Here is a 27,558-nt window from a genome sequence, read left to right as displayed (position 1 = left end):
ACTTTTACACTTTCCAGAACTTTGCACAAGGAGGAGATCAAAGTCTCAGGTTAAAGTCTCAGTCCTCTCCTGGCCACTGTGCTGGCTCAGACCATGTGGAGGATAGTAGGGGTCAGTCACTGAGGATAGCCCATGGTCCTGAACTCGCCTAAGTGCTGACTCTTGGGATATTTTGAGTAAAAACTGATTCTAGGGGCAGTAGCCATGAACTGCCCTTCTCACAGTGCAAGGTCTCAGTCTGTACTCAGTCAAGCTGCTACTTACTGGTTAGGCAGACAGTCCCTAGACTATTCTGGCTACTCCATTCAGAGGCAGACATCAGCCCAAAGTCCCTTAATGCTAACAGGGTAATGATAGGGTAGTGGCAGTGTGGAGCTGCCCCATGCCCCCCAGGGGATAGGAGTGTGAAAATCCAACCTGAGAAACAAGTCAGCAGCCACGCGTGTGTTAAACAGCTTTAATCTCGGTCATTGCGGCTCTCGGCACAGTAAGAAATATTGCACATGATCAACATGTTTTCTTCTGGGAGTGGGGACAATGGGGGGAATCACCTTCTTAGAAAGTACAACCCAAGTTGGGAGGGCAGAGGGTGGGGAGAATCCTCCCCATGCCTGTGGCAAAGTGCAGGACCCCCACCCCCACCCCAAACTAACCTGAGTCCAGCCCCTCTGGGGAAAAAGGGGGGGTACATGAACTCCCCACTACTCCACAGGCATCTTCTCCCTGTGGCCCAAGGCTCATACTACCCTCTAGCTTGCAGCCCTCACGGGAGCCTTTCCGCATAAAGTCCAAGTGAAAAGCTCTGAAGGTCACACACTTCAGGTTCTATACAAGAGCTCAGTGGAGGGTATCTGCCCCTGCTGCCCCCCAGCACAGGGAGGGAATATATACAAGGGGAACAGGCCACATTCTGCGCCAAACTGGAAAGGACAAAATGGCTTCCTGGGGAGGAGGTAACTATCCCACTGTCTGGCCCCCAATTCCTGCCATCTATATACTGTCCATATCCTGAGGGGGTTACTGTGGGTCCTGGGGTCTTTTCAAGGGCCCTCACCTGCCTGTGGTAGCCGTGGAAGGACCAGAGGGAGGAGGTGAGGATTGGGGAGCCCCCTCCCAGCCAGGCTGTCCAGGCCCAGGTTCTGGGGGTGGAGGCAGTGGCGGGGCAACTTGGGCAGTGCCAGAGTCCGAGCCTGGAGAGGTGGGGTCAGGGCCCCCAGCAGGGCTGGGAGTGGGGACAGGAGTAGCAGCCATGCCAGTAGGGGGTGGTCCAGGGAGGGGGGCTTCAGCCCCAGGGGGCTGCTCTGTGGGAGTGGCTGCCTGCATGATCTTCTGGCGGACCTCTCGGATCTTCAGTTGCAGACACACCTTGGATGGGAAGATGTCTGCATAACGGGCCTGGAAGGCTGCTGTGGCCTGGGCTGGGGACAGAAAGATAGTGAGATATATGGGCAAGTCCCCATATGAGTGATTCCCAAGAGTGTCCGACTTACTGACCTGATGGGAAGAAGCCATGGTCCTGGAAGAGCTGCATGACCAGGGCCCGCCGTTGGTCCAGGGTGCGCCGCAGCGAGGAGTAGGGCACCTTCTCATACTCCAGCTCCCCAAGCACATCCTCTGTTTCCGTACCTGCCCGGGCACAGGGCCTTCAGTCAAGGCTGCAGCAGAGACCCCATACATACTTCTTGCTGCCATTCAGGTACCAAGTCTTGCCAACTCTGTCTCGATGGGGGTCAGCCTTGACCAAGCCTCCCCCCACTACACGCATGACACCACCACTCCTGGAGGCCCACAGTCTCCTCAACACTGGCACCTGTACGGTCAAAGGTGAAGATGTCCCCCTCGCATTTGGCACTCTTGGGGGTGTTGGGCTCTGAGCTGCAGCTTGATCGTCTCCTCATCTTGCGTTTGGGTGAGGTGGGGTCCTCAGGCGCTGAGTCCAGGTCTAGTCAAACAAGCAGGCTGATTTAGCAGAGGTGGCCTCAGGCCTCCCTCCCCCTACCCCCCATTTAGGAGCCACAGCTGCCTACCTGTGGAATTCTTCCGCTTCTTTCGGTAAGAGCCAAGGATAGCCCGAGGCGAGGTGGCCAGAGACTGCAGGGTGGGTGAGGGCAGCACCTCCTCTGGTCTAAACTCGGGCAGCTCAGCAAACCGCTCTTCAAAGTCCACTTCTGACAGGACCCTGCTGGGGGGCCAGCAGGGTCACCTCTTTTGTCTCTGCCTGTAGCTGCCCCTTCTCCCACCAGCCCTAGGCACTGTCAAGATCCCAGCCCCTGCTCACTTGTCTACAGAGTCAAAGGTCTTCTTCAGGGGTGGGGGCCGCAACTTCATCTTCTTGCCAGAACTAGTCACTTCCTTGCGCTCGGGTATGTCCCCAGTCGCCCTCCCACTGCTGCCCTCACTGCTGCCACTGCTGCTTCCACTGGGACCTGTGGCTGGAGCTGGAGCTGGGCTGGGAGGGGTGGGAGGCTCCCCACGATTCTCCAGGCCCAGCCCAGGAACTCGCCAGTCTGAAGATGAGCTGGGGAACTTGCTGGCCTGAGATGGGGACAGGCAAGAACGCTGAGCTTAGATGTACTCGAGTTAAAAGAGGCCCAGACTCAGAGTGGGGGTAGGGAGATCATGAGCCAGTAGCCAGGAACAAGATGAAGAGAGATCAAAGAGGACACAAACCCTTGGCCTCTGGAGGCCAGGATACCCAGAATGCAGATCTCAAATAGAATGGTATGGGTACAGCAGACAGGCAGGAGATGCACTTAGACATGGTTAAAGGAAAAGAACAAAGTGGCAAGAACAGAGACCAGCACTACAAGAGTCCCACAGCCAGCTAGACACTTACAGTCTCAGGGCCTTTAGTGCCAGGTCGCTCCTCAGCAGGCAGAGGGGGTGGGGGGCTGTTCCGGGCAGTGGGAGGCCAGGTATCTGTAGGGGGTGGCGGGGCTGGGGGTGTGGGCTGCCCCTCAAGCTCTGATTCTGGGGCAGCTGGCTCACGGGCTACACCAGAGTCTGAAGACTGTCGGGGTGTAGGTCCAGGCCGACCAGTGGTACCCGATTCAAAAGACCCCACAGGAATACTGGCAATGGCTGCCTTTACTTTCTGGGGGGCTTTTGGGCTGGGTCGCTGAGCCTTGGGAGCCACTAAGCTGTAGGTCATGGAGCCTGCTGGTAAAGGAGAAGAGCATCTACTGAGCCAGGCCTCGCTGAAGCCCATTCCCTGGATCCCCCACCTGCACAAACCCTGTCCCTGAGCGGCCCTAACACCTACCTGTGGCACTAGGGAAAGGACTAGTAGGGGCTGGAGTGGCAGTGGCAGAGGCTGGTGGGCCCTTGGGCAGAATGGTAGCAGCAGGTGGGGTGGTGCTGGTGGCTACAGTGTAGACCAGGCTTGGCGGAGCTTGGGAAGGTGGGCCCAAGGGTGCTGAAGTAGGTGCAGGGCTGCCAGGGTAAAATGCTGTTATGACAGGACCTCCGGGGGCTGTACAGGCAGGAGGCAACTGGGGACTAGGCACAGGTGACACGCCCACCTGGCCAGGAGCCAGCAATGGAGCTTGGCCTGCTGGGAGGAAGACAGAAGAGACAGGGAAACAAGTTAGGGTCTGGAGCCATCTTGACCCTACCCCAAATCCCAAGGCCACCTCTCACCTGAGAGCAGAGGCTGTACAAAGGCAGGACCACTGGGCCCCAGTGATGTGAAGCCCAGAGCTACAGAGCTGGTGGGCCCATATGAGGTCACTGTTCCAGTCTGACTGCATGCAGAACTGGTGCCTAGAGGCAGAGTGTGCCCGCCTGCTGACTGTACATAGGTGATTCTGCCACAGGAGAGGAAAGGGGAGGAGTGAAGTGAGGTGGGCTGGCCCTACCCCATGTCTAGTCTGGCTTGGAGTGAGGAAAGGGGCTTAACTGGACTCACCTTGTGGAAGAGGGCAACAGGACCTTCTGAGGCTGTGATGTAGGTCCCGGCATTGTGGCTGGGCTCAGGGGTGGTACCAGGCCACTAGGTGTGCTCACAGGCACAGGAGTCAGCTGGATAATCTGTGGGTGAAAGTACCCCCAGGCTAGGGTAAGCTATGACCGTAGAGGGCAGGGAGGGCTGAGGCTGAGATTACAGGCCAGGCAAGAGCAGAGCTGTCCAAGCCTGAGACTGTGAGAAGGGAACCTAGATGAAGAGCTGGTACAGAGACACTCATCACTGATGACAGCAGGCTGCACAGAACCATTAGTACAAAGAAGCAGTTGCTCTGAGCACTGCTGAGCCTACCTGTTCTGAGTTCTAATTAAAATGTTAATGTTTCCTTTTCACATCTCTCTCACTCACTTAAAATATTAGCTCACCTCCTAAGCATGCTCCTGAGAAAGGCCTGACACTCTGGGCTTTCTCATTGCTTTCTCTGAACATGCCCAACATTTTTTTCTTGTATTTTTCAGCATTTTTTAAAATGTCTAAGTGTTTTGCCTGCACATGTTTGTGCACTGTGTATGTATGCAGTGCCTGCAGAGGCCAGAAGAGGTCATCTGATCTCCGGAACAGGAGTACTGGATGGCTGTGCACCTCCAGGTAATAAAGGTGCTGAGAGCCCAGGTCTTCTGCAGGAACAGCACGTCCAGTCTCCCCCTTGTCCCCACTCTCCCCTGGTGGACCTTGCTATATAGAAAGCCTTACGCTCCCACAGCAGTCCGCTCGCCTGTCTCCTGAGTGCTAACTGGGTATGCCACCCTGCCCAGCCCCAACGCATTTTCTGCAGCAGCTTACAGACTTCCATTGCTAACCCTCACTCAAAAAGGCCAGACAAGACCTTTTCTCTTCCCCATCCTGCCCAGCAACCAGGATTTACTTGTTTGCTCCATTGTCTTCTCCTAAACTCTAGTAAATGTTGATCCTCAAGCTTCAGATAAATACATATCAACAACAAAAAATCACCAAGTCCCAGAGGAAAAAATAGAAAAGCAAACAGGAAAGGCAGACAGTGACACAGGTGGGGTACAAGGATGACACCCAACATCGGAGAAGAGGTGAGGCCACTATCAGAGCGCCTTACCTTGCTAGGTTGTTGGGCACCATTTTGGACAGGTACTGAGAAAGGCGAGCTAACCAGGGGCAGTGGCTGACCAGCCCCTCCACCTCGAACTGACATGCTAGGGGCAGCCAGGGGGACTAGCACCTTCCCAGGCAGCAGCTGGGCTGAGCCACCTGAAGGTGTGGCCTGGACAGGAGAAACTGACTGGGCTAGAAGAGGCAACAAAAGAAAAGGTTACAAGACAGCCAAACAGGCTTGGGACCCAAATCCCTACAATGCCCAGCTCAGGCCTCACCTTTAGGGGGTGGGGCTGAGGGTACAGACTGCAGGATAGGGATGCCAGTAGTGGGTGCAGTGGCAGCCAGGACCTTGCCGTTGGTCGAGGTGCCCGGAGGGAGGGTGAAACGGATGCTGGTGGTGGGTGCAGGGCCACTGGGAGCTGCTGCCTTGGTCCCTGGGGCTGGTGCTGGGGCAGGTGCCACTTGAAGCTGCTGGGGCAGTGTGGGCAGGATGTACTGCACCTGTGTGATTCCCCCAGCCTTGCCTAGGGCACCTGGCTGTAGGATGCCCAGGGGTACTGGCCCATTGGGGCCACTCCCAGTACTTGCTCCTGAGCCTGCAGGGGTTGCACTGCCTGGGGCTCCCTGGGCAATAAACTGAACAGCAGGAGATGCAGGAGCCCCATAGCCTGGGGTGCCCACCAGCAAGTTGGTGACAGTAGCAGGTGCCTTCCCCACAGTGCCCAACAGGGGCCCAGCCACCAAATGTGGAGCTGGTGAGCTGGCTGCTGCTGACTTCTTATCTGAATACACTAAGCTGACACCCAGTGGGGAGCCCCCAGGCACCCGAGATCCTGTGCCCATTTCAGTCCTGGCACCTACTGTGTCATTTGAAGATGCCTCAGCCCGGCCAGAGGTGGGAAAGGGCTTAGAGGCAATGGGCACAGGAGTGCTGCTGACAGGCCGTACCACATTGGTGACCATGGTGGCAGCAGGGCGGCACAGAGGGGCTGCTGGAGCCCCATAGGCCAATGATGGAGCTGCTGGGGGCACTCGTGTACCCTCCCGATCCTCCTTGCTTGGAGGCAGAACCAGTGTCTGCAGAATGTTCCCTCCCCCACTGGGAGGTGCTGCAATGACTGAGGGGCCTGGTGCCTCCAGGCTACCAACACTTTCAGGTCTCTTGCGCCGAAAGGTGGCAGAATCCGTAGGAAGGAACCGAGTAGCCTTGGAAGGTGTTGTTGGGCCCCCAGCTCCAGGAGGTGGGGGCCGCAGTGGCACCGCTGTGCTGCCCTGACCAGACTCCTGGGTCTTAAAGGTTCCAGAGCCCAGTGAAAAGGAGGTGGAGACTGAGACTGAGGTGGAGGCAGGTGAAGAGGAGGATGGGGTGGGACCATAGCCTTTGCTGAAGGCTGCAGGTGGATCCGGGGGCCCTGGAGGCTCAGGGTCCAGGGTTGGACGGCAATGGGTAAAGGAGGAGCGGATGACAGGTGAGAACACCTTACGGCCAAAGCCCTGGGTTAAGGAAAGAGAAGCCCAAGTCAGGGAGTGGAGGCAGCTAGACCCCTACCCCAGGAACCCTGCCTCCTTCTAAGCCTTGTAGACACCTGGGCCCCTTCCCAGGGACCCTGCCTCCTTGTAAGCAGGCCAGCCAAAAGCACCCCTGCCAGCTGAAGGCTAACACATCCTGGACTTGACCCAGTTCTCCCGAGTGATTCAGGAGCATTCTCTTCTAAGAGTGACAGGACAGCAGCACGTCCCAGCTCCCCACACGCCTCACCTTGCTGCCCTCTGGGTCCTCCCCAGAGCTGTCTCCACTCTCACTGTCAGTCACCCGTTCCTTGCATTTGAGATCAATATCAGTGGTGCCAAAGCTGTCATCAGCTGATGGAACAGAGGGAACAGTGTGAGGAAGGGACTGAGTACAGAGCTACCCAGAAGGAAATAGTCTAAAATAGACTCTGAGCTCTCGCTTTAGCTCTGTGCAAAGCAGACAAGTGGATGGTGACCATGGTGGCAGCAGAGCGGGACAAAGGGAGCACTGAAGGCTAGTCCTGGGCTCCAACCAACAAAGGACCTAAAATGCATACTAGAAAGAGCATCTAGTGCTCTGCTAATGACATCTATATCCTTGGGTTTCCTGCATGGCTGGGAGATTCCTTGGCTGAAATATAATTGACAGTATACAGTCACAAACACGGGAAAAAACAAACTATAGGAGCCAAGGCACCTGGATTCCAGCCACCCTGAGTCTTTGCCAACAGGGCCCCACCAGGATTGTAAGCCACCCAACTCACCGATGACATCGTCATCCCCTTCTTCCTCACAGATGACCATCCGCTCCTCATCACTGGTCATGTCCTCACTGGCTGCACGCTGGGAACGAGAGGCTCGGGAGGGCAACAGTGGAGGCCGCCCACTCGTTGCCAAGGTACCTCCTTCACCAGGAGCTGCAAAAGATCCTGGAGCGCCATACTGGGGGGAAGGCTTGGGGCCGGAGTATGATGTGGGGCCAGACACCATCTGTGGGACAGGTGGCAGGGAGAGTTTAGGTGGGCCTGCTGCCCTATGCACCCCTCCCTGCCCCACCTCCCTGGTGACCTGAGCCTCAAACCTGAGTCAGTTCTTGCAGTGCTTGGCTGTCTACTTCCCCACCATCAAGACTGTGCACCCCACTGTGGGAAAAAGCTCTGGGTCGGGCTGAGCCAGGTCCCCCAACTGCGTGTAGCCGGTCTGCTCCACAGGGGCCACTCCCTGGAGCCTTGGTGTCCGAGCTCAAGAGTGTCTGGGCGGCAACGGACAGGAGCTCAGAAGACACTGTAAAGCAGAAGGGGCCCAAGCTGTAACAGTCAGGAAGCTTCCAACAAGCACCTGAACTGGCACGACCTTCAACAAGCGTCTCTAGGTCTGAGCAGAACAGGCTGGAGTTCCTCAGCCACTTAGTTAAGACACCAGTCTCCAGTCCAACATGTCCTTCCCACAAGCTTCTGTCCTGTGGACCTGCAGGGAGCAAGCCCATTCCCGGAAGCAGACATTCTGAATATGCAAAGCCTGGACACTGGTCCATGAGGCTGCTTAGTTAAGCACTGGCCTGTCTGAGCTTTAGTGTTCCTAGATGAGAGAAGCAGTAAGATTCCCATTTTCATATAAAGCCATATCCACTGTCTTATACCCCCAAAGTACCCCCAAACTCCTAGAAGCAGCTGATGCCAGGCATAATGAATGGCAGTGGCTCTAACTGTGGTCGTGGGAGCCGACCAAGGTAGGCTTAGATCACGGCTATGGTGCTGACTAGCCCACGACTTCAATCAGTAACTTGGCCTCTCTGAGGCCACTTCCTCACTGGAAAAAAGGATCTGAGTTCTGAGTATGCAGTAGGTAACGACACGTATTTCAGTCTCTTATCTGCATCTCCCTGGCTCACTCACATAATCAACTGCCAGTTTGTTTGTGGATGAGTCCTCAAAAGCAATGCAGAGAGAAGTTGCTCAGGCAGGGGTTGAGCAAGCAAGGGGAAGGCTGGCAGCCCTCAGGGGGAGATGGCAGGGGGAGAGCCAAGGAGCTGACTAACCCCCAGGGGCAGCAGCAGTTCCCGTCTCCGACATGCTCCGTTCCCGCGTCTCCTTGTGCCCTCCTGCCAGACCCAGGCTCGCAGGCTTGGCCTCTGAGCTGGACTTCTTTCGGTCCTTGTTGCACCACTTCCAATCTGGGTGGGCCTTGAAGTGGGCCTCTTTCACCTGGCAGGAAAGGGCAGGGCAACCCTTCACTCACCGCCCCACCAGAGAACACTGGGAAGAACCAAGGAGAGGAAAAATTACCTGGAAGGCTAGATCGTGGTATTTCTGCTTCTCCTTGGGCCCCAGGGCATACCACCACTCTCCCAGGATCTTGCTGACAGTCCGGTTGTCCTGGTTGGGGTGCCGCTGGTGGACCAAGGCCCGGTGTCGCTTGCTGAAGATCATGAAGGCATTCATGGGCCGACGGATATGGTCCTTCTCCCGCTGGAGTTAACACAACCCAGAGGATTAACAAAACCAGAGGACTGACTGGGTTTGGGGCTGGCTTGGGTGGGCAGAGCTTAGATATAAAGAAAGCACCTTGTTAGGACTTCGTCCATCCTTCTCAGAAGATGAGTCTCGTTCCTTCGGCAAGGCACTCAGAGACTGGGTGCGGCGCTTTCCAGGTGGCAGAGGCAGCTGAATCTCAGGAGACATGATGGAAAGGAAGCTGTGGGGACCATCAGGAACAATGAAGAGCAGAAGTCTGATTCTGCACCCCTGCCCCAGCTGCCCCAGCCGCCCCAGTGGATGCCAGGCCCTGGAGGACTCACGCATCATCATGATCACTCTCGGTCTCACTGTCCAGCCGCGGCTCTCCTGGAGGGCCAGGCGCCTCCTCCTCGGTGGTGGGAGGGAGATTTTTACCAGGATCCACAGCACCCAAAGTGAGTGGAGGTCCAGGCCCTGGGCTCTCAGGGCCTGCTGCTCCAGGGGGCCGCCCAGGGTCGGCACCCCCTGTCCCTCCTGGTGGCTGTTCATGAGCAACAGCGGCTGATTCAGCAGGCTCTAGGGTCAGAGCAGTACGTCAGAGGATTCCCAGGCTACCTGGAACCCCATCCCAACAGTCCCGTAGTCCCTACCTCTTACCTTTGCTCTGGTTGGAGGCCACAGGGTGGCTGGCAGGTTGCTGAGCCTCACTAGGCTGCACAGAGGGGTCGGGCTGGCTGGGTGCCAGGAAGGGGACTAAGGAGTGCCAGGGGAACACAGCCACAGAACGAGGTTCCACATTTGTCCACACTGTAGAAGAAGCCATGTGAGCTGGGCACCAGGAGAGCTTGGCCTTAACCTACACAAGTCAAGCTCCCCATTCCCAACCTGTGTGAAGTGGCTCCACCCAATATTTAGAGCCACTCTCCCAACCCCTGGGCCTTTTCAGGCCGTCAGTAAGATATCATTCAGGAAAGGAAAGAAAAACAAAACAAGAACCCCTAAAAGATCTCCAGATTTATTTAACAAAAGAAAGAAAAAAAGCAAGCACGCACGCACATACTGCAGGAAAGAGAAACAGTACTCACGTCCCACTCCTCCCTCCCAACCTCCACCAGCCCTGCCACCAGGGACCAAGCCAGAGGAACTGGCTCTTGCCACAAACCAGGTCACTCTCAGCTGCCATTCCCCACTCTGATGTCCTAAGACCTTTGCAAGGCTGGACACACCTCCCAACAACCATGTCATCATAGTCTCAGCAACTATGCTGCCATCTGACACAGCCTCACCTTGGCCTCACAGTCTCCTTTTCTACTCTTGAGGTCAATGGCTCTATTTCCCCTCCCTGTCTCTACTCATTTCCAGGGCCTGGAATCTCAAACAGCCCCATAGTGAGTAACAACCTCCTTGCCTTTTCCCTCCAACACCAGTCTCCAGAGAGCCAGACCTGTCCCCTCCTGGGTGGGGTCCAGGTGGCTCTCCTCTTTGTCTCCTAAACAGACTCCAACACCCAGTAAGAAGCTTCCCTCCCTGTAAACCACTGGGCTTATCTCATGCCCAGTGTCCAGTCTTCTTGACCAGAAAGACGGGAGGGTGTGGTAAACTCCTCAGAAGAAACAGCAGAGGGACAATGGGACAGAACTGTTATAAGCTGCCCAGAGAAAGCTAAAGTACCAGGTGTTTTCCTTGAGGTGATGGACAGGAAGATAATTCCCTCACTAGTGGACATTTGGAAGGTTCAACATTCAGGCCAGCTGCACCTGAGAACTGGTTGGCAAAGTGGGTAATCCCTGAGCTGGGACCACGCCTGCTGGAACTGAAGAGCAAACCCAGGCTATCAGTGAGCTTCCCCACATTGGCAGGCCTCAAGCTTCAGGGGAAGTGGAACCAGCAGAGGAGAGAGGCCCCTGCTCAGGGGGGAAGAGGGAAGGAGGGAACCGCCCTATCTCTGATATCCATCATTCCCTGCCTCCCCCTGCTCCAGAGCATCCTGACCCGAGGTGACCTCACCCCAATACTTTCTAAAATCTAGTCTGGGGGAGCACTGTATGAAGAAGTGGCCTCAAGACCTGATTCCGAGGGACTGACAAAGGAAAGGAGTCCTATATAGAAGAGGGAAGCAGGGAAACAAAACTGGAAGGCACTCAAGATTCCTAACAGCCCCGGCCCCCACCCCTAGGGGCCCCAAAGCCAGCTAGAGACTCCAACCCCAGGACAACCCTGGATGTGTTTCTACCTCCACAAAGATCTTTCTCATCAAGACTTACTAGCTTTCTTGGAAATGGGGAAAGGGGTGGAGAGGCTAAGCAGACAATGGAGTAACTCCTACCTCATCCTAGTGCATTACCCTCCAGGTGTTCCTCTCTCCCAGCCTCCCAGCAAACTACACCATGAATACTGCTGCTCACAGTCCCTTCTGAGCCAACAGTGCTCCCCTGCCCCTAACCCTGTCCTTAGACCACTACTGTAACCCTGTCCTCATTCTACATCTTCCACCAGCAGGTCTCAGTCTACTCCTCCAAAGCCTGTTACTCTGTAGTCCGTACCACCAATCAGAGGGATCTGCTCCACCCCGTCACTTAAGCACCACACCTGTCTCCATGTACGCCCCACTCCTCACTCCCACCGCTTGACTACACTCAAACCTGCCATCACTAACCACTTGGCCCCGCTAGACTCTAAACTTTCTCAGCCATCCCTATACTCTTCCTCTACGGTGAAGGTGCTATATCCCTTCACCGATACTCCGCACTTAGCACCCCGACACCTTGACCCCTGCAGTCCCAGCGCCAGACGCTACTGACCGAACATGCCGAGGCCACGAGAGGCCGCGCCAGACGCGGGTATCAGGGGCCTGTGGGCCGAGTACATGGTCCGGAGCAGCGGGAACCCGACAGGGGATCGCACCTCCTCAGCGGTCGACACCGCTCTGCCCGTAACCCGCTCCTTGGCCGTCGCCGCTCCGGCCCGGGGGGAGCGGGAGGCCGTCGCCGCATGCCCCCCCCCCCCAAGCCCCCTCCGGCTGCCCCACGCGGGGGTCTCCGCCGGGCGCGCCTGCGCAAAGCGCCGCCTGCCTCCCGCCGCCCAGGGGGCGGGGGAGGTCAGCGCGAGCCGTCCCCGCCCCGCCCCCCGGCGCGCGCGGGGGCCGTCACGGGGCGCGCGGCTCGGGGGCCATCGGCGCCGCCCCCTCCCTTTCCCTCCTCCCTTGCAGAGTCCGGCAGGCGGGGCAGGCGGGGCGGGGCGCGGCGCGCGTGCGCGGGGGCGGCCCCCTCCCTTCTCCGCTGGCTCGCTTGCTCCCTCCCTCCCTCCCTCGAAGCTCCGGCGGGTAACGGCTCTGGCCCCGCGCGCCCGGCAGTCAGAACCGCCGCCCCGCCTTTCCGGGCCCTGGGCCGGTGGCTGGACACCAGGTCGACCTCGGGTCCCCGGCGGATAGACGGACTAGCGTGCTAGCGTCCGTGCGCTCCAAGCGAGCCCCGCGCCGAACCACCGCCGCCTCCCCGCCCCGCCACTACTACGCGCTCCCCTCCCCCCGCAGCGCTCCCCCCGCCCCTTCCCCGCTTCCCCCGCGGCCTTCCGCGCAAGCCCTGCCCCCTGCGCTCAAGCCTATTGGCTGCTGACGCCACGCGCGGGTCAGGCCCCGCCGCGCCCGCCCCCATTGGCCGCCCCGAGGGAACGTCAGTCATATGCAAATAAGGACGGGGCGGGGCGGACTACGGTTGGCTCCAAGCCGGCCGGGGGCGGGCCCGCAATAGGGTTGCAGGGAGGGCGCACTGCAGCAAAGGCAGAAAGCCAGCAAGCCAGGGGGGCGGTTCAGGGTTGCTGCGCTGCAGAGGCCCGAAGTTGAGTGTCGTGCTGTGTCCAGTACGCGCGTGGAACACGCTCACTCGTGGTGTGGCTGACCTAGCGCGCAGGGTCTTGCTGGGAAGACCAACGGTAAAGGGTTGGACAAATCATCCCTGAGCCCTAACTCAAGTACACAGGCACGCGCAGACTCCTCATGGATATATTTCCATGCCACACCCATTGTCGCTTACACACCACTACGGGCACTGCACGCCCTCTGTCTTACACCCATACTGTCACACGCGAAGTCATACTTCACACACCTGCTGGCATAGATGTACTACCTCAAAAGTACATACCATCCTTAACTCCCTACCTGCCATCGCTTTATAATCCTCACCAAAATGTAGCCTTAGTAACACTCATCAAACTTCCACCAGCCCACATGAATTAGGCCAGCCTCGGCAGACATTGTTTGTCCACTGTGCCCACACTCACTCTCACATGGTCTTCTTAAGCACCCACTCAATACTCCCACACCAGGACACAACTCACAGACATCATCATACTGACCCCACACTCCAGGGCACCGCCTTCTTCAATACCCAGGCCCATCAGGTATCCAGAACCCTATGGTCTTCCATCATCATCCCATTATAAAGCTACCAGGCACTCTGGGGCTTCTAATCAGTAGCTTAAGACAGTGAGTGACAGCACTTCTCACCTTCTATCGCCCACAGAAAAAGGACCAGGAGAAAGAAAGGGAGCTAGCTAACGCTGGAGCAGCCCTGTAGTGTTAGCTTGTGTGTGTGATTTTGTTCACTGATGTTTCACAGGGAGGGAGATCAGCCTTATGCCCAGTGTTTACGTGAGAAGATGAAGTTCAAGGTGGACACAGGCAGGGAATCCCAGAAGGCCCAGATACAAGATCAAACAATGATGATGTAGTACAGAAAGCAGGCGGCACCCAGGACAGGGTCTGGGGTCTCGCCCAGTAGAAGCAGAGGCCTGGGTTCACAGCTGGACAGGTAATAGTCACACAAGATCAGGTGGATCGAGAGCAGGCAATCCTTCTTTTCAACGTGCCCTATTCACTGACAAAGCTGAAGGCAGGAGATGGCAGGGGGGGAAAAACACCTGGGTAACTTGATCCTAAGGGGGACAGGAAGGTCTGTAACCCTCTGACCTCCAGAGGGCCAGTCACTTGGCTGACAGCCCAGGGGGGCTACCAGAGGGACTATTAGGTGACTGCCCCCTCCTCTTTATGCAGCCCCAGACTCAGACCCTCCATTACCTCAGTGCCCTAGGGACTGCAAAGTGAGGCTGAAAATCAATGTGGCCCACTCTCTTCCCCACTGCTGCCCCTCCTCTCCCCAACCCTGAGTCCTAGTGAGTCACCTACAGGCAAGTTAACCCCTTCCCCGCTGCATTGTAGCCCAGGGACAGAGCTCAGAGAAGGCTGACTTCCCTGCTTCTGTTGAGTGAGAAAAAAAAACCAAGCACAGCACAGCAGGAAAAGAGGGCCTCACATCTGGGAAGATTGCACATCTGGTGGAACACACAGTACCCATGGAAAAAGGATAGGAAGAGGCTCTTTTCAGGGCAGGGTACAACCAAGTGGGGGCCCTGCCTGGCAGGGAGGGGCTGGAATCCGGGCGGGAAGGGCCCCCCTGCCCTGGGCACTGGGCCAGCCCTATACTTAGCTTCTATTGTTCAGGGTGGAAGAACCCTGGGTGGGGGTGGATTACGAGTGAAAGGGAAAGAGCAGTTCATATCTCCCAAACAGCTCCCCCTCTCCAGTCATACCCAACCCTAACTGGGGCCTCCCAAGTTGGAAAGAGCTGAGGGTTTCCCTAAACCAGGGCCCCAGCCCTATATGAGAGGGGTGCACAACCGTCCTGCACTCATGGCAGGTACTGGGCAGGGCTATAATGGGAACCACCCTCTGCACCACCCCTCATCAACCCTACAAAAGCTTTAGCCCAAAACTAAGTAGCTCCCAACAAAACACACCATCCTGGCCTGGGGACAGAGAGCCCCAGACACATCAACAGCCACCTGGGGTGGTGCAGGCCAGGACCTGCCCTGACGCCCGCCCGGGGCAAGCTGCCAGGGATGCTGACAGACCCAGGGACAGGCCGACTCATTCCGAACTCATGGCCCCAATTATTGAGCCCGCGAGGCACCGCGCCCTCGCCAGCCGCCCTTGGCTGCTCCCCACCCCGGTCCGGGCTCGGCTCACCACCCCGGTGTCCCCAGCTCCCCTCACCCGCTCTCAACATACACACCCACCTACCCACCCACCCATCCCGGGAGGCGTCGGCGACGGCCAGGGTTGCCTGGGGAACAAGCCTAGGATTGGGCTGGCGAGGCTCCACAGGGATGGGGGGCTAAAAATAGCGTCAGGGTGAGTCAGTGTGAGCCAAGCTAGGGTAGGCAGGGAGAAAAAGGGGAAACGAGAAGAAAAGGGGAGAAGTTGGGGGGGGGTGTCTCCAGGGATTGGGAGAAAAGCAGGTTGCAGGTGGAGAGTGGGATGGGGGCTTGGGGGTGGAAAGGTGCGAGAGCGGGGAGTGGTGTGTGTGCAGGCTCCCGGGCTGGGAGGGCTAGTCGGCGCGAACAGATGAAGGCGCCACCGCCCGGCGGAGGAGGGGGCGCCGCCCTGCGTTCTCCTCCTCTCTCAGCGCTCACGAGATTTTCCACTAGCCGCCTGGCCCCCCGCCAGTCCCCGGCAGGCCCTACAAAGCCGCTTTGTGCTTGGAAGGCGGGCGAGTGCCCGGCCGGCCTGACACCCACGCGGGCCGCGACGGGGCGCGGGCCAGCTGGCACCCAGTCTGTCTGGGATGGGGGGGGAGAGCACCCAGCCAGAGGACCTGGCCACGTAAGGGTTAACTACGCTGCGGGGCGGGGGTGGGGTGGGAGGGGAGCCTCTGCCAATCGGCGGTCGGAAGGTGCGACAGTAACCAATAAAAAGGGCCAAGACCCGGCCACTGGGGTAGTGAAGGTGGTAATCTACCCCCAAGGGTGCGCGGGAACCCTCACCCATAGGTGCAGACGGGTTTGGGCGCGGCCTGTCTGTGTCCACAAAGCCCCAGGTGCACTGTTTTCCTGTCTTTTTCGCGAGCAACGGGCTTGGAGGCAGGGGGACATTTTGCTTTCAGGAGATGCCGCAGCCGACATCTGAACCCAAGCCTGTCAGACTCCAGTTTTTTAGCCGAAATCGAGACTGGGGTTTCCTACCCGCGCCCTCAAACGGAGCGGGAACCAGGGACGAAGTGCGGGCGGAGGAGGCGGCGCGCCGGGCTAGGGTCCAGCCGCCTGCGGTGCAGCCGCTGCCGCCGGTGGTAATGGGAGCCAGACGCCGTCGCCGCCGCTAATGCGCCTCCCGCCCGGCCACTAATGGAGCCATTAATGCTCGGGCGCCAGGGTCTCTGGGATGCATGCCTCCCCTGGCTGTACATGATGCGTCTACTGCCCCACCGCCAGCAGCCACGAGGAGGCAGCCTGACCCCTCTCAGCTGTCGGGTGCTAGAGACTGTTAAGCTTGGAGAGTTTGGGGTCTCTTACCAAGACTCCTACAGGCTCAGGAAATTTCCTTATTATCTCCCCCAAGTAACACTCTTCCCAAGATTCTTCCTGTCCCAGATAATCTACTGAGATCTGATCCTTAAGAGCCAACCTTCCCTTCACCTGCTCTAAACTGTTTGTAAGTTTTACAATTGCCCCAGCTTTTCAGCCTTGCTCTCAAGCCCGACCTGGCTAGGCTTCTACTTTGCAACCATCCTGTAAGTCTGGAGTCTAGTGATAGATAGCTCCAGCTCTAGCTAGCTACGGAGAGTTAATGCACATAAGTTCATCCTTTCATTCACGCCTCTGAACTCGGTTTATTCCTCAGACTTCAGCTCATGTTACCGCTAATGAAAACCCTACTCTCAAGTGTACAAGAATCAGAGTTGTCCCGACCTCTTGCTTCCTCTGATACAATAACTCTTGGCTTTCCCTTGTCCCATCCTGTATCTGCCTTTTCCATTCACTTGCCTCAGGACTGCTCTGCCCTGCAGCTGGCAGAAAGATGAACTGGAATCCATACCAGTTCATAGTTAGAGAGAAAGTGGACAGTGTGGTGGGAAGAACCTGAGTTCCACAGGGAGGCAGGCTGACCCAGGTTCGACCCCTTCAGCCCCTCTCTAGGGCTCATTTTCCCCCACTGATCATGGCATAGTGAGATACCTGGTCTTTTGAGCTAACACCAAATGTGTCCCTGGAAGGGAGGGGGTGTTTGGGTCATGCCCTCTAGCAGGCAGGAGGGTGAGCATAAGACTTGCTTTCCTGCCACCCACTCTAGCCGGATCTCCTAGCTTTGCCCATAGAGCCCGGTCTCCCTGCCAGTGTGGAACAGGTGTATGGTGGGTGGATGTACAAGCCTGACCCATGGACATTTCTCAGCAGGTTACAGGGGCAATAACAAATTGTCCATTCATAAAGGACCAAGAGGGAGCTCCCAGGCCTAGACAACCTCTCTACACTCTAAGAAAGATATGTAGAAGTGGGTGGGAGTGGCTCAGCAGGTAAAGGCATATGTTGTACAAGCAACCAGAATTAAATTTCTAGGATGCACATAAATGTGCAAAGAGAGAAGTGACCACACAACAGTCTTCTGCCTCCCTCACACACTAATAATTTACAAAAGAGGGGAAGGGGAAGGAGACTTAGTGTTTGGCCACTGCCCACTAGTTTAAAAAGATTAAAGAACCTGGACCCGTGAGATGACTCGGCAGGTGAAGCAGCTTGCTGCCAAGCCTGGCTACCTGAGTGCAATTTCCATAGCTCACACGATAAAGATACAAGGACTGAACTGACGCCAACAAGTTGTCCTCCGACTTTCACAAATTCACCATGGCACACACTGGCACACATACATGCACATTCTCTCATCTCACACTCTCAAATATGTGAACATTGAGAGAGAGAGAGAGAGAGACTGACACACACAGATAGGGGTATGAGGGAGGCTGGGACAGAGGCAGCAAGAATATCTAAATACTGTGAGTGAATGGAACATGGCAGCACATGTCTGTGATCCCAGCACTGGGAGGCTGAGACAGGAAGACTACCATAAGATCAAGATCAGTCTGACCTACAAATGAGACCTGGTCTTGAAAGGAAAAGTATGGGAAAAGCTCTAGGTTCAATTCCCAGTACCATGTAAAGTGGACATTCTCGGAATCCCAGACCTCGGGAGGCGGAGGCAGGGGAATCTATAAAGTTAAGTCCAGCCTGGTCTACAGAGAGAGTTCAGGGACAGAAATACACAAAGAAAGCTTGTCTCAAAAAAAAAAAAAAAATACAAAACAAAAACCGACAACAAGGGCTCCATGAGACTTGCCTCAGAAGCAACAGCAAAAATAACAAAGGCAAAAGTAAATGAAAAACCAGGAAGGGAGGACGGGGGTGGGGGGTGGGGGTGGGGGGCATGGTAGACACAGCACGCCCTCGATGGGAGCCAAGACACAAGAAGCTAGGCTGCAAGCTTGACAAGGGCTGAGGCCCAAATAAGGACAAAACCATAAAGATATTATACCTAACCAGTCCTGACACAGACAGGTAGAGGTCAGAAGTCTAGGGAATGATACAAAGACTCAGAGCCCAGGGAAAGATGGATACCCAGTGGCTGGAAGAGAGAGAGAGGAGGACAACTGGACAGAGGCCCAGGAGGGGCCATAAGTGTCAACACTGCAAAGCCATGCAGGAAGCTGGGTGCTGGCAAGGAGGCCATGCCAACAATGGGACTGAGACATCTGGCCTCCTGGGTGGGGACTACAGGTTGTTATTGGGAGGGGGGTCCTTTCCTGGGGAACAGGCGGGAAGAGTCAAAGGGAGGTGGCAATGGCAGCTGGCTGTCCATGCCATGATCAGAATGCAGAGAATGCCGGCAGCCTGCCCCAGCATGTCCCCCAGAGGAAGCAAATGCCTAGGGCGGGGGTGGGGGGTGGAAGGGAACAGGAGCAGGCAGGCTGTCCTGGCCCACCCCCTCACACCTGCTGCCCTCTAATAGAAGGTCAGGCCCTGACATGGAAGGGCAAAAGGGGCCAGGACTGTGACCCTTTTATGCCACTAGACACTGTTAGCCCTACTTGAACTTTGGAGACAGTAAGCCTGCAGGCACCGGCCTCCCAGAGGCTAGGGAGGCCTCTGGGAGGAAAATGAAAGGCTGCCTGCCTGCCACCCTGAGGGCAGCCCAGATGCCTCCGTATGGGCGTAGTCAGGGAGTCACTGTTCAGAACCGCCCGCCAGGACAGGCGCTGGACAAGTTCTAACAACCTCCAGGTGGCCTCCAGCAAAGTCCGCCCTTTCCTGAACCTTAGTTCTACATCTGGACAGCAGGGCTAGGAATCCTTGTTATACAGCATCAGATGCATTTGATGAGATGGCCCCTAGCCTGGGGCTAGGCACATAGTATGTGATCAATAAAGAGTTATTTTAATCACAGCTATCACCACCATCATTACACTGATAGTACGTAAATGCCTGGTATGTGGAGCCAGATCGTCTGTTTTCAAATCCTGGCACTCTCTCTCTTCTTACCTAGGTAACCTTAGGTAAGTGACTTACGACTTTCTGATCTGCAGGCTCCTCCAGTATTTAATGGGACTTATCATTGTGCTGATGTCCTGGAACACTGTGAAGGTTCTGAGGGAATGCTCAGTGGGGCTCACAGACATGGCATGCCAAGGATAGCACTGCTGACACCCAATAAGATGTTCCAACTGGAACTCTTGGTAGTGCATCTTATGATCTGGAAGCTGGAAGACCTGGGAAGGCAGAGGTGTACCTTCCCCGCGGGGTAACACCAGGACCTTCTTCTGGTCAAGTCCTCAGTTTTCCTCATCTCTACATAACAGAGAGCCCCTCCTAGGCCTGTCCTAGCAGGCTGCAGCTTTACCTGCAAGTGGTAATGCTGCCCACCCTACCCACCCAGCAGTGGAGTGTGTGCCAAGAGACGCATAGGTAAGCAGTGGAGGCCATGGGCATGTAAGAAGTAGGTACTCAGAGGGCAGCTAGAGACCTTCCCCTGCAGTTTACACATCTGCCTAAACAGAAATTCCTGCTGCGCATACTTCAGAAACGGTCTGGGTCAACTAAAGTAACAAATACAAAATGTGCTTGGGAGAAGGATGAGGCACACAGCCCATAACCTCAGTAAGTGAGCACAGGGACAGACACAGCCCACGGCCCTGTGCCCTAGCTCTGGAGACAGGCCTACTGTGATGGTGCTTTGTTAAGGGCAAGACCTGGCTCCTTTGTCATGTGGCTCCACCCTGAGCCAAAGCCACAGTAACTCCTACCCACACGCACAAACCAGACTCCTTCCTTTACCATCTCCTCTAGCCTCCGAGCTTGAACCTCCCTCCATAGTGCTGCTATGCTCACATCTCAAAACCTTGCTCGACTCCCACTGTCCTCAGAGTAATGTTCCCAAGTCCTCTGAGGTATAACTCTTGCTCACCAATTCAGCCACACACCCCAATAACCCCTTACTTTCCAGGGGCCTTGATTTTACAGTCTCTAAGTCTTCTAATTATCTGCTTCTACCTCGATGCCTTTGCACACACTTCCCCATCTCTGCCTGCCTTGCCTTGCTCTCATCTAGATGGCCATCAAGCCAAAGCTCACAGGCCCCGGGCCCTTTCTCCAAACCCTTCCTGACTTTTCTGACTGGTTCAGCATCTTCTCAAGACAGGCACAGCTTCCAGAGCATTGACCATCAACCCCCAACCGTATTAGATTACCACTGTTCAGACAGCTGTCCACTATACCCTGTCCTGAGGATAGCCAAGCTAGGTTCACAGCTGGAGGAGTGCCCAGCACCCACCCTCCAATCCACCTTCCACACATGACAAAAGGGCCTGTCAAGAGTCTTAGTCTCCCCATCTTTTACTAAACACCAGAGTCAGCCTGCCTTCGTGTGAAGTCACTAACCTGGCCTCAGTTTCTTCCAAGCAAACATATTCCTGGCACCCACCTACCAGTGATGTAAAGACAAAATGAGCTAACATTTGAAAGCGTTAGCACGGGGTGTGTGGTTGATTGCTGTGTGATGGGCTGGGTGTGAAATGTGGTAAGATAACCCTGAGCCATGCTTATCTTCTTGGAGGCCAGGTCCTCCAAGGCCCAGGAGATGTCATGATGACTACCACTCTGTGCCTCCATCAGCCCCACAGGGGCCTGTCTTGGGGAGTGTGTTCTCAGCAGAGCCTTGCCGACGATCCCCAACAAGCACCCTGTGATAATGACACACCAAGTCTGAAGAGTCCCTTGCCTGGCATGTGGGGCTCTACCGAATCTGCTGGGAGAAGACCATTCTCCCTCATAGCCCTCCTAGAACAAGCAGCTCATCACCCTTGAAAGCCCAGCTCGGATGGCAGCCCAGCCACCTATCCTCTTACCTGTTCCGGGCCTGCCCATGATGACTTCCTTCTTCGGGGCAGGGTGGCTAGGATAGCTGCTCGGCACTAGAACTGGCAACAGGGCAGCAGGTGAAGGGTGAAAGGCCACGGGCTGGAAGGGTGAAGAAGCCAGGCCCAAGGTGGGCATCGGCTGGGCCACAGCAGTCGGTGCGGCTGGAGGCACAGTGATGGGCACAGGGGCAGGCAGAGGTGGAGGCAGGCCAGGTTTCCCGCTGGCCACCCCAGGGGGCACTGGGGTCTCACGGCAGCCCCGCCCAGGCCCCCCGGCCCGTGCCTCACCGGCAGTGCCCACCTCTCCAGGGAATTTGGAGGGCAGTGGCACATCGGGGTTGCGGACAATGACAGGTGAGTCCCGCTGCACTGCAGGTACCCTACGCACAGAGGGCCCTGGATCTGAGGTGAGTCCAGCAGGTGGGGGCAACAGCAGCAATGGTGAAGGCTGGCGAGAGCGAGAGAAGGGCACGGCAGGCGACACAGCTCGGAAGCCAGCCGGTGTGGAAGGGGTAGGTGTGTGGGACACTGAGTCCACTCCAGAGTCTAAGCTGTCACTCTTAGGGAAGTCTGGGGCGGCTCCACCACCTCCTGCTCCAGAGGCCCCCAGTGTCCCTGGATGGGGCAGCAGTTCGGTCTTCCTCCGCCCGGGGCTAATGGGCACAGTAAAGGTGAGGTTGGTCTGGAAGGTGGGTAGGATGCCAGAGGAATGGCGCTCACGAGGGGCAGGTGGCGGTGGATGGGGGCCAAGGTCTGGTGGTGTCAGCACGCCTGCCTTAGGGGTGCTGGCACTCAGGTGGCGGCTGCGAACAGCAGTGCGTTGGATGACAGGTGAGGCATTTATGGGGCTGAAATTGGCAGGGCGGAAGCCGAAGAGCGGCGACGGTGAGGGTGAGGGGGCTGGGGAGAAGGGCGACTGCGTGGAGACCGGAGAGAAAGAGGGCGTGCCTGAGCGGGAGCTGCCCAGCGACACCAACATCACAGCCGCTTCACACTCATCAAACTCGAAGCGTGACAGGTCAGCAGGCGCCACTAGGCGTGGGCGGGAGTCTCCCCGGGCTGCCACACTGCTGGCCTCACTGTCCCTCGAAGTCTCGTCGCCCCAGTCAAACTCCGTGCTCCCTTCTCGGGCTGCCACACCAGCAGGCCGCCCAGTCCCACCGGGCCCACTGTCTGCCAGGCCCTCCATCTCTTTGGTTCTCATGGACAGGTGTCGTGAGCAGTACCCGCGCCGCTGGGACTCCTTCATGCAGCCATCCCGAGAGCACAGGCGGCGCCACTGTTTGCCATTGAACTTCTTTCGGATGCCATTGGGCGTGCAGACCACGTCGCCCTTCTTGTACTTCTGCTGGGCAGCTGTCAATGGCGTGCGAGCACGGGCTGCTGGTGCAGCTCCCTTCTCCAGTGAGGCCACACTGCTACTGCGGCTGCCACCCTGGCTCCCTTCCTGGCAGGGTGAAGGCTGCTCACTGGGGCGGCCAGGGCCACCAAAGGCTGGGGACTTCGGGGGTGGTGACAGGAGCTGGGGTGGAGGCAGTGGGAGCAGGACTGGGGTGCCCAGAGATGGTGGGTGCTTCTCTTCACCCTCCTCACAGTGAGTCCCCAGGCTGCTACCAAAGCTGATGTTGGAGACCTCAGCATCCTCAGGCTGCTTGGGCTCCAAGGAAGAAGGGCAAGGAGGCAAGGCGGCCCCAGGCTCAGCCTGTTCTTCCTCTGGGCCTGCAGGGTGCTTCCTCAGCAAGACCTCAGGTTCCCAGGGGGGCCGAAGCAGGCGCAGGCTAGAGCGAGTAACCCAGACAGCCTCCTCAGGCTCACGGTGCAGTGGCTGTTGGGCTTGTGGCAGAGCGCCTGGTGGGCCTGCATGGGAGCTGGGACCAGGGCTGAGGCGGACCTTATAGGCAGCTGGTTTTGTGGCCACCTCTACCACTACACCCTCTCGGTAGGCAGCCACACCAGGTTCTACACAAGTGCAGACAGCCGTGCCCACCATCAGTGCACCTGGAGGTGGCGTGGCATCCAAAACTACATCCACACCACCACCTGGTACCCCTTCATAGAAAGTCAAGGCTCGGTCCCCAGGGAACTGCACACCCAGGTCCTGGCTACGGCGCACCTGGCGCACAACAGCAGGCAGGAAGAGGCCATCACCACGCCGAGCCAGCACCCGCTGAGACCTCAGTTGCCGCAGGTCATAGCCTCCACTGGTGCCTGCAGAGGGCCAGGGGCCTGGACCACAAGCCTCAGGGGGCTCATCCTCCAGGTCAGCTGAGTGCTCACTGGCTGTGTCAGTAGAGGAGGACCGAGTGGAAGTGGGTGGCCTAGGAGGCACAGCCAGGGCACTGGCGTCCTCAGGCGTCCGCTCCCGCTCTTCAGGGGCTCCGACTACACCACCGCTTCCAGAGCCATGCTCTTCCACATACTTCTTCTTGGGGGCTCGAGACTTGAATGTGGCTGTCTTGCGACTGAGTGAGGGCTCCCAGCGGCCTGCCTCCCCATCCCCCTTGGGGTCCTCAGCTAGGCATGGAATAGGGTCGTTGGGCTGCAGCTCTGGATGAGGTCCCTCAGCTCCAGGGTCTCGCTCAGCCTCCTCTTCCTCACCCTCTTCAGCCTCTTCAGGCCCTGTCTGCTCCTGTGGCTGTGCTTCCTCATCCTCCTCCTCTGGCTTGTCACCCTCCCCAGCCCCTCGCCGTCTCAAAGCCTTGGCCCTAGTAGCTGGTGGGGACTTGCTGCCACTGGCAGAACCTGCAAGGCCAGGGCACGACTTCTTCATTGGCTTCATCGTCTGTCCACCTGTGAGACAGGAGAGCAGCAGAGATGATCGGAAGCAACTGTGAATACCCACAGGCCCAGGGTCCCTCGGGTCTTTCCACTTGCTGAGTGGACTGCCTCAGTTCCATGACCCACAAGACTGGCACCCCGGGTCTCCTAAGCATATACAACCCTGGCTCCCTGCGCTTTCTGCAGGGGACATGCAGTGTGTACACACAGGCTCCAAGTGCCCCCAAGGAGTGTGAGGATCACTGAGAGTTCACACCATGGGACAATCACACTGTCCTGAGCCCTCTGCTAAGCTGTCTAATTTCCCTAAGAGGTGAGTGCTACTATCAAGCATGGCGCAGAGAGGCTGCAGTGCTTTCATTAAGATCATCTACCTACAAAACAGCAGGGCGGGGGGGGGGGGGGGTTGAACCCAGGTCCTCTAGGGCTCTAGAACCTGAGCTCCTAACTACTGCTGTGTGCTGCCCGTCATGTGATCCACACATGATGCTTGCTCTCACACTCAGCACACAGACAGCACATACACAAATGCATCAAGCCACAGAAAGGGAGGTGACACAGCTGAGATGTAAGCCTCTGTTCTCCCTCCACCCCTCCAGGCAGTCATGCATGGCCAGGTACTGTGGGAAGGAGTAGGTAGCTGAGAGTCCCTAGGGATGGTTGCCCACTCTGCTCATCCCAGGTCTGCCAGGTACAACCATCTTCCCAGGTCCTGGCAGGGAGCAGGCAGGGGCACGTTTGGGGCAAGAGCTCATACCAGCACTGGCACAGGACTGTACATGAGCACACGCACGCGCACAAATGCAGCACACGTCATCACACAGTGGGACACAGAACTGCACACCCTAGGGTTTCTCTGTCCCACCACAAGGGAGTCTTCCCCTCCCCCCAACAACACCCAGCATGATGCCAGCAAGTCTAGCCCCCATTTCTGGCCTGCATGTATCCTCACCCAGGCTGGCCAGGCTAGGCAGGGTGTCTGAAATGGTCAGCACCCTCAGAGACCCAAATATGCTCGACAGCTCCAGGTGGGGATAAGGAGGATGAGGTCAAAGACAGCAGGACAAGCCCAACAAGCCAACCTCACCCACTTCCTGAACAGTCACTCTGCCCGCCCCCTTTTGGGCTGCCCTGAGAGAAGGGAAAAAAAAAGGCAAAACAAAACCCCTAAAACTTTACTCAAAAGTGACTTGGAAAACTTAAGAATCCAAACACGAGTTATCCTAGACTCCCCCCAAAATAATCAGAGACCCCTCTGACAGTCTTCAGGCTGACTGGGATCCCAGATCTCATGCTCTCCAACCTGAGGCCTTCTCCTTCTGTGGGACAATTTTGGGGTTCTCACAGGCAGATTCTGAAGGGCCTGGGATTAGCACCAAAGTGCTGCGGAGTTCAGCAGCCTCCACCACCATCTCCCCACTGACCTGCTAAGGCACCATTCTGGAGCCTGAGCTCTGGTACAAACACTGCCCAAACATAAACCTTTATACCCCACCCAGGGCCTACAAGCACACCAACCGACACACCTTAGCCCTGTTACCTGGACTGGTCTCTTTACCCCAGAGCCAAACCTCTCTTTCTTGGGGCCTCCTCTCTTCCTGTGCACCATAGCTAACTACTACCCAGGGTCCTGTGGGCCCTCACCTCCCTTTCAGAACGTGAAACTCCTGAAGCTGAGGCCAGCCCATGCCCTTTAGGGTCTAATACCCTCTATTTCCAGCCACCCTCCTGACACCATCTTCTCTGCCACTCTCTCCCATCTTGTCACCACCTCTACCTTATTTCTTCAGACACTAGGCCCCCTCCTGTTACCCCCTGCTGGTCACCCCATTTATTTCTAGCACCTATTCCTCCCAGTCACTCTTCTGTCGGCCATCTCTAGACCTTCAAATCTGACACCTCTGCCCATCGCCTCTCTTCATCCTTCATCACCCCCTCCAACTCGGTCCCCTTCCTCTCCCTGTCACCCTGATCTAGTCCTGTTACCCCTCCATTCCTGTTATCAGTACTCTCCCCCAGTTACTCCTTTTCTGTCACTCCCCACTTCCTACCACTTCCTCCACTCTGTCACCCCTTCCCACACCATTCCGCCCACCTCTTTTGCCCTGTACCCCTTCCCGTCCCTGCCACCTGTCCCCTCTCGGCCTCCAGCTCCCCTCAACCCCCACGCAGTGTCAGCCCTGGCCCCGCCCTTCACCTCGGGCTCCGCAGGGTTTCGGGGCGGGGGGCCGTGGCCCCGGCTCAGTCCGGTCCGGTCCCTCCCCGCCCCCCCTCCAGCTCTCCCTCTCGATTCTCCCTTTTTTTTTTACTCCAACACACAAAATGGTGAATGGACCTGCAACAGCTGGAGCAACCAGCCAATAAACGGCCACAACCCCGGTGACCGGCGCCAACCTAGACCAATAGATATTCGCTGTCTAGTCGGCTCCGCCCATCATCCGCAAGCGACACTCGCAACCACCAATTGAGCTCTTCCGGCAGCGCCAGGGGGCGGGGCCAAATTCCAAGACCGGCCTCCCTCCGGGACCGACACCAACCTAAGCCTACGACTGCTTGATCTGCCTAGAACTCTACCTTACAACAAGTAATGGACACCTGCTTTAACCAATTAACAGACTATTTATATACCGAATGACAATTACAGTACCCAATCACCATGTATCTTAGGCAAGAAACTAGCCCCTGTGAGGGACAGTAACCAATGAAATGAAGGGAGGCGGGGCTAAAGAATAGGCCCTCCAATGAACACGCTCAGAAGGCGTGGCCCGAGGGTTTGTTGACCAGCTGATCGCAATGCCTGCTGGGCATAGTAGTCTTCTTCTGTATCCGGCCCGTAGTCGAAAGCATAAGGCAGACTACAACTCCCATGTGACAGAGGGCATGGAGCTCCAAAGAACCCGGGCGAAGGAAAAAGTCGGAAAGGGCAGCTCCTCTTGAGTCTCGCTGGACACTGGGAACATCTTAGACCCAGGGCCCCGACTCACCCGGATTCCTGGCTCTGGCGTCGCCAGTGGCTCCTCGCAGTGGCTGCTGTAGCGGCACGAGGGGGAGGTGCAAAGAGCAGCCAACCGACACCCGCGAGCCCCGCAGCCAATCAGCAACGGCTGGGGCGGCGCAATGACCTCACCGGTTCTACTCTCTTACCCCTCCCCCACGCGGTTGTTGGTGCTGGTAAACCAGAGTAGAGAAGTTTGGGGTAGGAGGATGGGAGGAGAACTAGTGATGTCACCTTTCCTCTGCATGATTGGCTGTCGGGTGGCCGAACTACAGCCAATCAACAGTCTCAAAAAGTCTGGCGCGGCCCCGTGGAAAGCCCTGTTGCCACCAGAAGGAGAGAGGACCTGCGGTTGTAGGGTAGCGCGCTCTGCAGTACTGGCAACGCGCGTGACCTGAAGCCGTGGTGTTAAGTTTTTTTGATTTTAGGACGGTGCACTTTTCTTTTTTTGGTTTTGGTTTTTCGAGACAGGGTTTCTCTGTGTGGATCTCTGGCTGTCCTGGAACTCACTCTGTAGACCAGGCTGGCCTCGAACTCAGAAATTCACCT

The 27,558-nt window shown here is 57.0% G+C and overlaps 1 protein-coding gene across 13 annotated transcripts; it reads right to left on the bottom strand.

Annotated features, from left to right (window-relative positions):
* Positions 1–443: 443 nt before the first annotated feature.
* On the bottom strand, positions 444–27,141 carry Cic (capicua transcriptional repressor). 13 transcript variants are annotated; one of them, XM_034497453.2, is made up of 21 exons: positions 26,999–27,141; positions 21,225–24,026; positions 9,658–9,807; positions 9,342–9,576; positions 9,109–9,238; positions 8,830–9,012; positions 8,583–8,748; positions 7,626–7,828; positions 7,309–7,534; positions 6,792–6,895; positions 5,308–6,526; positions 5,034–5,221; positions 3,908–4,029; positions 3,640–3,806; positions 3,263–3,553; positions 2,837–3,159; positions 2,279–2,535; positions 2,028–2,182; positions 1,811–1,942; positions 1,495–1,626; positions 444–1,418 (listed from the first exon to the last, which is right to left on the bottom strand). In XM_034497453.2, the coding sequence occupies exons 2-21, from the start codon at positions 24,013–24,015 to the stop codon at positions 1,051–1,053; spliced, it is 7,542 nt and encodes a 2,513-aa protein (XP_034353344.1). In that variant the 5' UTR covers positions 24,016–24,026; positions 26,999–27,141; the 3' UTR covers positions 444–1,050. The 13 variants fall into 13 exon arrangements, with proteins under 13 accessions (XP_034353344.1, XP_034353340.1, XP_034353360.1 ...); XM_034497449.2 differs by lacking the exon at positions 26,999–27,141 and adding an exon at positions 26,212–26,342; XM_034497469.2 differs by lacking the exon at positions 26,999–27,141 and adding an exon at positions 26,212–26,342 and having other exon boundaries at positions 2,028–2,179.
* Positions 27,142–27,558: the final 417 nt, after the last annotated feature.

The sequence above is a fragment of the Arvicanthis niloticus genome, chromosome 1 (assembly GCF_011762505.2).
Source record: "Arvicanthis niloticus isolate mArvNil1 chromosome 1, mArvNil1.pat.X, whole genome shotgun sequence".
Taxonomy (NCBI): Eukaryota; Metazoa; Chordata; class Mammalia; order Rodentia; family Muridae; genus Arvicanthis; species Arvicanthis niloticus.
The sequence above is the reverse complement of the archived record's forward strand: the minus strand, read 5'-3'. Positions and strand labels throughout refer to the sequence as shown.

What these genes read in the sequence shown, in the direction of transcription:
- Cic (XM_034497453.2), bottom strand. Translation starts at nt 24,015, where the DNA reads ATGAAGCCAATGAAGAAGTCGTGCCCTGGCCTTGCAGGTTCTGCCAGT. An exon ending in GAGAGTGATCATGATGATGC is followed by an intron (nt 9,239 to 9,341) that starts GTGAGTCCTCCA and finishes TGGTCCCCACAG; the next exon opens with CTTCCTTTCCATCATGTCTC. An exon ending in ATGGACGAAGTCCTAACAAG is followed by an intron (nt 9,013 to 9,108) that starts GTGCTTTCTTTA and finishes TGTTAACTCCAG; the next exon opens with CGGGAGAAGGACCATATCCG.